This window comes from Cotesia typhae, unplaced genomic scaffold (genome assembly GCF_013202065.1).
Source record: "Cotesia typhae breed Kobodo isofemale line unplaced genomic scaffold, CoteBio_Ctyphae scaffold_121, whole genome shotgun sequence".
NCBI classification, from domain to species: Eukaryota; Metazoa; Arthropoda; class Insecta; order Hymenoptera; family Braconidae; genus Cotesia; species Cotesia typhae.
Genome location: NW_027423773.1, coordinates 5,149,059 through 5,159,058, shown reverse-complemented (window position 1 = coordinate 5,159,058; position 10,000 = coordinate 5,149,059). Strand labels below are relative to the sequence as shown.

General features: G+C 27.2%; 2 protein-coding genes across 2 annotated transcripts; one reads left to right on the top strand and one right to left on the bottom strand.

Moving 5' to 3' along the window:
• Nucleotides 1-1,468: 1,468 nt before the first annotated feature.
• On the bottom strand, nucleotides 1,469-3,001 carry LOC141533888 (uncharacterized). The gene has a single exon (XM_074252981.1). It carries the CDS (start codon nucleotides 2,999-3,001, stop codon nucleotides 1,469-1,471), a length of 1,533 nt encoding a protein of 510 aa, XP_074109082.1.
• Nucleotides 3,002-3,708: 707 nt separating this feature from the next.
• LOC141533669 (uncharacterized) lies at nucleotides 3,709-7,363 on the top strand. The gene is made up of 6 exons (XM_074252669.1): nucleotides 3,709-4,923; nucleotides 5,325-5,660; nucleotides 5,728-5,864; nucleotides 6,419-6,596; nucleotides 6,680-6,883; nucleotides 7,062-7,363. The coding sequence occupies exons 1-5, from the start codon at nucleotides 4,483-4,485 to the stop codon at nucleotides 6,797-6,799; spliced, it is 1,212 nt and encodes a 403-aa protein (XP_074108770.1). The 5' UTR covers nucleotides 3,709-4,482; the 3' UTR covers nucleotides 6,800-6,883; nucleotides 7,062-7,363.
• Nucleotides 7,364-10,000: the final 2,637 nt, after the last annotated feature.

Sequence of the window (10,000 nt, the reverse complement as noted above, 5' to 3'; positions counted from 1 at the left end):
AGAAACAATTGTGATTGATGATATTCCGGAAGAAGACTTGGATTATACTAGTGAAAAATGTAGTGTTAAACGCTTTCAAACTAAGAGCATAACTGAATTATTATATAATGATATTGACTTTTTCGTAACTGCAGAATCGATCAATTTTTCAATAGATTCGAGTTACAAACAGAATTTTTAAAGATTCATCCTTCTGAATGGGCTCATAATGAACACTATAAAACTGCATTACGATTCGCTAAAAACTATCGGTTGTGAATGACTGTGCTGAAAGAGGAGTTAAACTAGTGCAAGATTTTTGTAATCGTTATACTAAGGATGAAAAACAAATGCAATACGTGTTACAATTGGTTAAAGATCATCGTCAAATGTTTCCTGACGCACTTAAAAAAACTAATGTAAAAACTTCATGAAAGTATCTGTACTTAAAAATAAAAATGGTAATGTTTGTACATTTTCGATTCATTAAAATATTAATAATACACTTCTTTAATTGATTAATACTTTTCACGTAAATTATAGTTCAAAATTACATGCATAAGTAAAAAAGTAATCTAATATGAATAATAACCCGTCTATGATTGTTGAATTATTAAATGACCAGAAAAAACTATGAAAAAGATTATAGTTTCAATTTAGACCTCGAATAACTTCAAAACCGTTAGAATTATCAAAAAATGATAAGAGACCTTTTTGTAGACCGTTAAATTTTGCATTAGAAAAAATATTTTTGATGTGATTTGTTGGTTAGTTTATGACGTAAAAATTCCAAAGTAAAAATATAACTTTTCCCATGTTATTTTCCTTTAAAACTTTGACCGTCGGGGGGCGCGGGTTAATATTAAAATTAAGAGCTATAACTTGGCATGATTTTTTTTTATAGATTTTGAACCGATTTTGAACTATCGTGAAAAAAATTTCAAAAACCCAACCTAAGGACCACCCTAATATATATATATATATATATATATATATATATATATATATATATATATATATATATATATATATATATATATATATATATATATATATATATATTATAAAATTTCAAACTCTGTTCGTTCGTGATTAATTAATGGAACGTATGTTTTGTTTATAGTATTAAATGTAGAAAGTGGATGAGGAAATATTAAATCTTTTATTTCAATAATTTTTTTTTCATTAGTTGTAGTGGTTTTCATCACACGATAAGCATTCAGTTTTCGTTCAAAAAATAAAGTATCCAGTGTAGAATAAACAATATATTTCAAATCATTGTAAATGAATACTTCATCAACTTGACCAAACTTGGTCAGAGTGTCATCACATTCTAATAATATTATTGCTCTAGAATGATATGAAGTTCCAAAATTTATGACTTTGTCTGTTCGCAACATTTGACATGTTAACCAGTCATTTTCATCTATGACGTTTTGAAAGATTCTTGAATATGGTAGGTTGCATATTAATACCGAATTTCCTGCACTCACATAGTCATCTTGATACAAAAATTTTTTTGCTGGCATTCCTGGTGGAGAACAAAGTCTTGAACATAATCTTGATTGATGACGATATGACAGCGTAACTGCCAAGTTTTTAAAACTTCGAATAACAGTAACAAGTGCTTTAAAATAAGCGTGAGCAGCTTCAAATTAAAACACCATAGCTGTCTTGCAGGTCCGAAGAGTTTAATGTAGTATGGAATGTGCATCATAAAATGAAATTTAGGAACTATTAAATTTAGGTACAAGCGATTAAAATTAATTATAAATACACGTATCATCTGATCTAAGTAATCAACTGTATCTTCGTGAATCTCATAAGCCAAAGAAACCTTAATAATATCCAACATTTGCATGTAACAAGAAATTTGCTCTTCTAGCTCATTCTCGTTATTTTCTACAATCCACTCTCCTATTAAAAATGGCAGAGTATAAAATAAAACTAAAAATTGTGCTGCACTTTGTCGAAGGTGACCTTCTTCAGTAAGATGAGAACTCAAAATTAAAGCTGGTTTGTCATTCTGAAAATATTTAAAATAAAATTTTTCTATATTTTCATTTAACTGGTCAAGAGTGAATATTTTTTCTACGACAATGCAGTAACGAAGAAATGCTCGACAAACTATTTCTCCGACTCCTTCAATTAAGACATGCATAGCATCTTGCGGAAAACACTTCGTTGCATCAAAAAAAGGGATATCCGCTAGAGAGCTTTGTTTATTTATACCATATTGTGTTTTCCAAAATTCCTGTGCTGCATTAGTTACGGATGAGTCTGATACTACATCAACGTGCTCTTGGTGATCAGTTTTATTTCGTAAAATAAAATTTTGAGTTGAAAAATTTTGGCGCCATTCATCCTTAGTTATCATACAAGTACGACATAGTCGATAAGCTGCAACAGATTCTTTGAATCCTCCCAACATAGCAGACGCAGGAGTATCACCAGCACAAAATATAACAGGCCCTTTTAAATTTTTTAATTCTCCGTTTACATGAATGTTGATTCCGACAGTTTGTAATTTGACAATATCGGTGATAAATGGTTGTAAAATTTTAGCAACTCCATTTGGTTGCTTCAAGTGTTCCGTTCGTACAATAGCATAAAGTTGAATAATATTTAACGATGATCGAACTTCTGGTTTTATATTTGCCAAAGTCCAATAAAACATCGACAGTTTATGTTTCTTTGCTGCAACGCCTAACGGATTACCAACAACAAGGTCATCATAGTAAAATATAATCGCTAAAGCATTTTTATGGTTTTTAAAAAATTCATGGTTTTTATTAAAACATCCATCCAGTACTGTACGATAAATATTATCTGAATTACTAGTTTGATTTACAAAGCTATCGTAGATTTCAGGATTTGAAATAAGATTTTTAAAATTTTCCCAGAAAGGTACATAATACCCCTCATAGTTAACTTTTCGGACCTTAGCAGAAGTTTTAAAACCAAACGCTTTTCTTTTCCAAATGAGTTTTGAGCGAATTACAATTTTCTCTGCGCAGACCATATTAAAATTCTCTTTCAATACTTTGTCAAGAGATTGTATTGAAGAAAATATTGTTGATGGGGGATAAGTTTCAGTGCATATATTCCTTATGTCCGTCAAACTTTACGGTTTCATCGTCAACATTAACACTCTTGTTTATTTCTCCCTAAATATAAAAATATAAATATTAGTACGGTTAATCAATTTAAAAAAAATAAAAGTTTTTACCATTAAAATTGATAAATAATCATCCACTAAATTTGTTACTCCTTCCATCATGGTTTCCATAGCTTTCTGAGAGATTTTACAGTTTTTTCGTATGTTAACAGCGAATTGAGCTGACTTCAGTTGTAAAATTTCTTTGGGTGTTAAAGTTTTTTCTCCAAAATTATCTATTTTGTAGTATAAAAAAATAGATTAAGCAAATTATAAATGAAAAATAATCATCAGTATTATAAATGACTCTGAAGTTGACAGATTTTAGAAATTTTTGTAGAATTTTATAGCAGTGAAATTATTATGAAAAAAATTCAATAACAAAATTTCGCATTTGAGAATTACAAAAAATGTAAGTGAAAATTTTTTAATTGTAATTCATTTGCTATAATAATTAAAAAAAAATTGATAGGTATCAGCTAACTTCAGTATCATAAATAATTATATAAATAATAGTTTATTTTTATTTCTTACTCTGATTATCTATAGGAGCATGGATGATATTATTTTAGAGTACATCTTGTCCATTAAATAAATTAATATTTTCATGTACTTCAAATTCGTTGTTACATGGAGTTTGCACTGTTGGATGTTTCCTAAATAGATGTTGGCGAAAAGATTTCCATTTTGTAAAACTTCGTCCACATCCCGTTTGTTTACATTGAACTTTAAACTTTGGATCATGCTGATGGTGACGTATGTCGTGTTGCATCAAAACGTTTGGTAAATTACATTGATAGAAACACATGGAGCACAAGATATCCATTGTCGTGTTTAATTTTCTACATCAATTTCACTAGTTTCCTTTTATAATTATCATGTATTTCTGCACAAGTACACAATGAAAAATAATGAAAAAAGTAAACAAATATTTTTGTGAATCTTCAGAATGTTTTCGCAGCGCACTCTTCCGATGAAATACGAACTATGGGTGTACATTCAAAAGTGTGTGATAGTATGCGGCAGTGTGTTTGTGTTAGCATAAACCCGTGCGACATCTTGTGAGCCCGCACCAAATTTGTGAGTCTGAGGCTTGTTGTTGATCGTTTTATGTTGCCGAGCCTTGGAGGGTAAACGAAGGATAAAAGATAACCGCTATATTGTGAAACTTACGTGTTAGCTAAGCAAGTTCTACTTACTTCTCTGTCATTGCTAAGAGCATATTTATTGTTCAAGCTATTTCAAGGTTACGAAAATATATATTAAAATAAATTATTTTTATTTTTAAAATACTAGAAACGTTTTGACTACAAAAAAAAAAATTAATAATCACTAAAAAATAGATAATGGAAAAAAAAATTTACTGCCTCATAGCCGGAAGATGCAAGTGTATCAAATATATACAGGATGAAAATACTATTGATTATGAATCTGTTATGAAAAAATTGATGGAGGTTATTAATAAAGACGCTAGTTTGAAGATAATGATTTCCGGCAAGTCCATTATTTTGCAACAAAAAGATCTAGATAGAAACAACCTGTTATGTGACATTGATGAAGATGACGCCATTCATGATAAAAGCGATGTTCACGTACTTCTTGTACCATTACCTTCTTCATCAACAGACATTGATATTAATTCTTTACCTATAGTATTTTCTGAAAATGAGTTAAGTTCATCAAATGGTAATATAAGTTTTATTGAAGCAACAATGGGAACATCAACTGAACGTTCAGTTACTAGTATTGATATTGACCATGACAATCTGCCAAGCATAAGTAACCAAGTAAGTTTTATTATGTATATTTAGTATTGAATAAAATTAAAGTTTTTTCATTAAATTTAAATAATGCTGAAAGCAGCTGACAATTTTTTTTTCTTTTTTAACTTAAAAATCAATTTAGTAGAAATAAAAAATTAAGCAAATTTTTATTCATAACTCGTTAAATGTATACATGAAATTTTTTCAAAAAATTTTTTCATAATTATTTATTCCAAACAAAATCTTACAAATCAGGTATCCATTGACTGTTGTATCATAAATATAAATTTATTATTAATTAAAAAGTTTAATAATTTTTCAGGTTCAATTGCGAATAAATAACAACTATTTCAAAATATACACATAATTTATACACACAAAAAATTGAAAAATTGTTAATATAATAAAATTTATGATTAATTTAGAGTGCCCAAGAACAAGACTTGAAGGAAGATGATGCTACCAGTAAACAGCACTTACTGACATCCAAAACTATTATTCCTGGCCCATCAACATCCAAAATCTCCCAACATGAACAAAAATCTATATCGGCTAACTCTCCGCTACCCTCACTGACATTAGACTTACAAAAAAAATTAACCGAGGATGGTGTACTTAAAGCTCAAAAGTATTTTATCAACTTTTGGGCCTCATACTTGTGGGAAGTTACAAATGCAAAACCAACAAAATTTGATTATTACAATTTAGCGACGAGTATTGTACAGGCTTATCCAGAACTCAAAGGTGGATCTAATGAATGTGTAAGTATTATTTATGTTTACTAGGCATTAACTTTCTTTATTCCATTATCAAATTTAAATTTTTCAGGGAATCGTTCGAAGTCAATTAAGTATCTGGATAAGAAATCATCGTTACGGGTTGAAAAAGACTGGAAGTATTAAAAGAGACCATGATGGGAATAGCAAGCTTCCAACAGCTCAAGCGGTTTTCGTAGACAATAATATGTAATTATCAAAACAGTTTTTGAAATTTAACTACTTGATTATTAATGATAAATTTTATACGAATGAAAATATTTTTAATCAGCAATCACTTTAAATAATAATTTTAAGTAGTACTATAATGATTTTAATGTGATGATAGTTATGGTATTTTTTATGTGCTGTTCAGAAAGTACTGTTTAAAAAATGAGAATTTCTATTTTAAATAGTTAAAACTAATTTTTTTTTTGCATATACTATATCACACTGATAGAAGGATTTATTTATAGTTGAAAATATTTGTTAATATTTAACAAATCATTTACTAGAGACCACATTTTAGTCCTTAACAAATATTGCTTAGTATTTAAAAATATTTATTAATATTTAATAAATGAATATTAGATTTATTAAATACAAACAAATCATTTTAAATGCTAAAAAATATTTGTTTAATACTGAGAAGTAGTCTCTAATAAATGATTTGTTAACTATAAAAAAATATTTTTTAACACAATTAAATTCTTTTATCAGTACATTAGCTACTTTAGTCAAAATATTGACTTTTTTATTTGTAGTGACATTGAAAAATCTCTCAAAGAATTGAGTAAGTCATATAAAAAAGGAATTAATACAGCCCATTGGAAGCAATTACTAAAAATAACTTTAACTTCGCGTAGAGTTTGGATCGAGAATGAAGCTACTCGAATTTCTGACATTATAGCCAAGTACCCGTGCTTAATTTCCTATGAAATGGTAAGTTTTTAGTTTATGTGATTTATATATACATATATATATTATCTGGTGCATTTCACTGATTGAATCTTTTTAAATTATAGATGTTTTATGAATTCTTAACTATGAGAGAAATATTGTATGAAGACATCGTTAAAAAAATTGACGTTTGGATTGATAAACTAACAAGTTTTTGTAATTTTTTGGAAACTAACAACAATTAAATTGCAATACTCCAATATTTAGGCAAAGAACTTGGCACTAAAAAAATTAAACAGGGAATGAAAAATCTAGTTATCATTAAACAGGTATAAATTCATCATTCTATAAAATAAATATATAAAATAAAATTTATAAATATGTAAAATAAAAAATTAAATTCATTGTTATAAATATAAATATATAAAATTCTATAAATTTATATATATTTTCGGTATTATAAGTATGAATTTACTAAATTCCCACATTTTTCTGCATTGTTTGCAGGCTTTACAATCTACGGAAGACTTGGAGACAGTAGAAAGTGAAGCACCTAGATGTGTCGTATATACCCTGGATCAAGATATTGCATCAGTTTACATTGTGGCAGATAATTATATTCAAATACCGAATCCAGATATTTATAAAATTTTGGCCGGAGTATTAGCTTCTTACTATGCATGGCATAGAAATTTTCCTGCTGGATACCTAAATCTTTTACAATATTTAGACTACTATATCATATTAGATATACCACAAAAAAATTTGAGTTTGGTAGTATCTAAGTTCATAAGAAAGTTTAATAATTAAATAAGGTATTGTTCTGATTAATACAATTTTATGCTTGCTAATTTTATATATTAATTTTATTTTTAAACTTTTTGACATAAAATATTTCTTAATTAAAAAAAAAACTCACGCATTTTACGTTCTAATAATTAAAATAATGAGATTAAAATTATTACTGTACTAGATATTATATTTTTCATTTAAAAATTCTGTAACAGAACTGTATACGACTGTGTTAGTTGATATTTACATAATAATATAAATAATATACATAATAAATATATGTAATAATAATGACTAAATAAAATTATTAAGATAATATCATTCATTTTGGTGAATAATACCTATAATAATATGTAACACGGTTATGTGCATTAAAATAATGCATTTTGGTGTTTTGAAGTAACACACCTAGGTGTTTCAAAATAACACACAAATACTGTGTTAATAAATAACACACCGGGAAACGTCGTAAAAGTGACTACAAGAAAGTAACACATTTATGTGTTTTAAATGAACACACTTGGTTTTGCAGTGTATAGCTGTAAAATGGTGAATAGTAATTTTTTTTAGGTTTACCAAGTTATTTTATATATTCGCTGATGTGAGTAACATAAACAAATTCTCAATTCTATTTCTGATTATTATTTCGTTGAATAGTAAACATCAAGGAATAGTCGTAGCCATTCGCAAATCTGCTTCTAAATTCAATCAGCTAGTATCGCAACAATTCCCAAATTTTTTGAGACTTCCAAACCCAATTTATTTCCGTTCATATTCGAAATATAAGCAGATGTCATCCGATAAATCAATGCTCTTCAAATAAGAATACTTTCATTTACTTAGAAATTATGTGTGAAAGTTTTGTGTGCTTGGACTCCCTACAACTTAGAAGCTTATTCATGATATAGTCTATGAGTAAGAATGTATTTGCAAAGCTTAATACCAACTGTATTTTTATAATGTTGCCGCGTTCGAAGTAATTCAATCGATTCCCCAGAACAATTAGTAATCTCTGACACGTGACAGCCACGTGACATAACGCATTGCCGCAAGTTCTTTGTCTAAAGTTCACAGGAACGTCTTTTCATCTCTATAAACTACATTTACGACTCTCTAGTGAATATAGTATGAGAAAAGTAGTATGTATATTCACTTTACGTCAACTTATGAAATGGTTTCGACTTTTCTTGTTAAGAAGTGCATAATATTTCAATTGGGGTCTATGTTTATGTAATATACAATAATAGTTGCTCTTTATGAGAGAAACTATGAGTAAAAAATCATTTAATAAATCTGATTTTTATTTTAATTAGTTAATTTAGTTTACTGTACTTATTGCTTTCACAAACATAGTTGAAATGAAACCCAAAAATATTACTACAATATAAAATATTATTAAAATTATTCAGAAAAAGGGAAATAAACTAAAAAATGTACCATCTAGCAACACCCAACGTGGATAGGTAGAGTATTGGAAAAAAATCTACCTAAAAAATAAGATACTCAAATAAGAATGTCATTTGATGACAATACCCGGGAAAAAATGGATTTGCCTAATCATATATATTCATAAATGATTATATATTGAATATATAGAATTAAATATGATTATACATAAAATTTTATATAAAATATATATAATCATATATAGACTAAAGTATTATATGTATATTTTATATAAGTATATTTATGATCGATCTGATAAGATCTGAGTTACCTAGGGCTATATGTGATTATATATTAATCTTTGTATGATTATATCTGATCGTATCTAATTGATATAGAACCATATACATAATTAAACGTAAAACTATGTCCATAACTATTTTTCATCAAATGTTAATTATAAACGTTCATTTATTAATATATAATAATATATAATTAGATGCAGCATTTTTTAATAATTATATACATTGATCTGTAAACTGAGAGAACGATTCATTAACTATTAGAAATTTAATTTGTTTGAAGACAGTGGTTTGATTTATTAAATGTGAATAAATATTTTCTAACATTCAATAGATATTTATTTGGGAAGAAAGTTCATTTATTAATAGATAATAAGTATTTATTAATAGTGAACAAATATTTATTAAAAGTTAATAAATATTTTGTTGAGTGAATTTGTCTTACTTGCAATGCCATATGATATGGAGATTGCTTATACACAAAAATCAAAAATTATAAATTATTTGTATTAATAATAGTACATTATAATAACGTTCATTGTAACATACCAAATTCTATCACAGCTCATAATTATCTTTTATATATTTTAATATTAAAAACGATAATTCATTTAGTCATTTAAATTATTATCATGTATATCAGCTATCGAGTTATAAACAATGTCAAAAGAAAATTGCTATTTTTGCTTTTGATTTGAAATAAATATTGGTTAACTGTTAACAAATACTTATTAACAATAAATAAATCGTATTTAATAATCTTTTAAACTATAGTATTTTGTGCATGAAATAATGGAACTGTATTAATTAACTTAACATGTGAAAATCGATTATGAATACAATTTGCATTACTTGTAGTTATTTCAAGCTTTACTCTTCAAGTAAGTCTCGTAGGTAAAAAGGTAGCGTGTTAGTCTTTTAAGCGTCAGGTCCCCAGTTCGATTCCCGCGCACGCTTAATTCTTTT

What these genes read in the sequence shown, in the direction of transcription:
- LOC141533888 (XM_074252981.1), bottom strand. Translation starts at nt 3,001, where the DNA reads ATGGTCTGCGCAGAGAAAATTGTAATTCGCTCAAAACTCATTTGGAAA.
- LOC141533669 (XM_074252669.1), top strand. Translation starts at nt 4,483, where the DNA reads ATGGAAAAAAAAATTTACTGCCTCATAGCCGGAAGATGCAAGTGTATC. An exon ending in TGCCAAGCATAAGTAACCAA is followed by an intron (nt 4,924 to 5,324) that starts GTAAGTTTTATT and finishes TGATTAATTTAG; the next exon opens with AGTGCCCAAGAACAAGACTT. An exon ending in AAGGTGGATCTAATGAATGT is followed by an intron (nt 5,661 to 5,727) that starts GTAAGTATTATT and finishes TAAATTTTTCAG; the next exon opens with GGAATCGTTCGAAGTCAATT.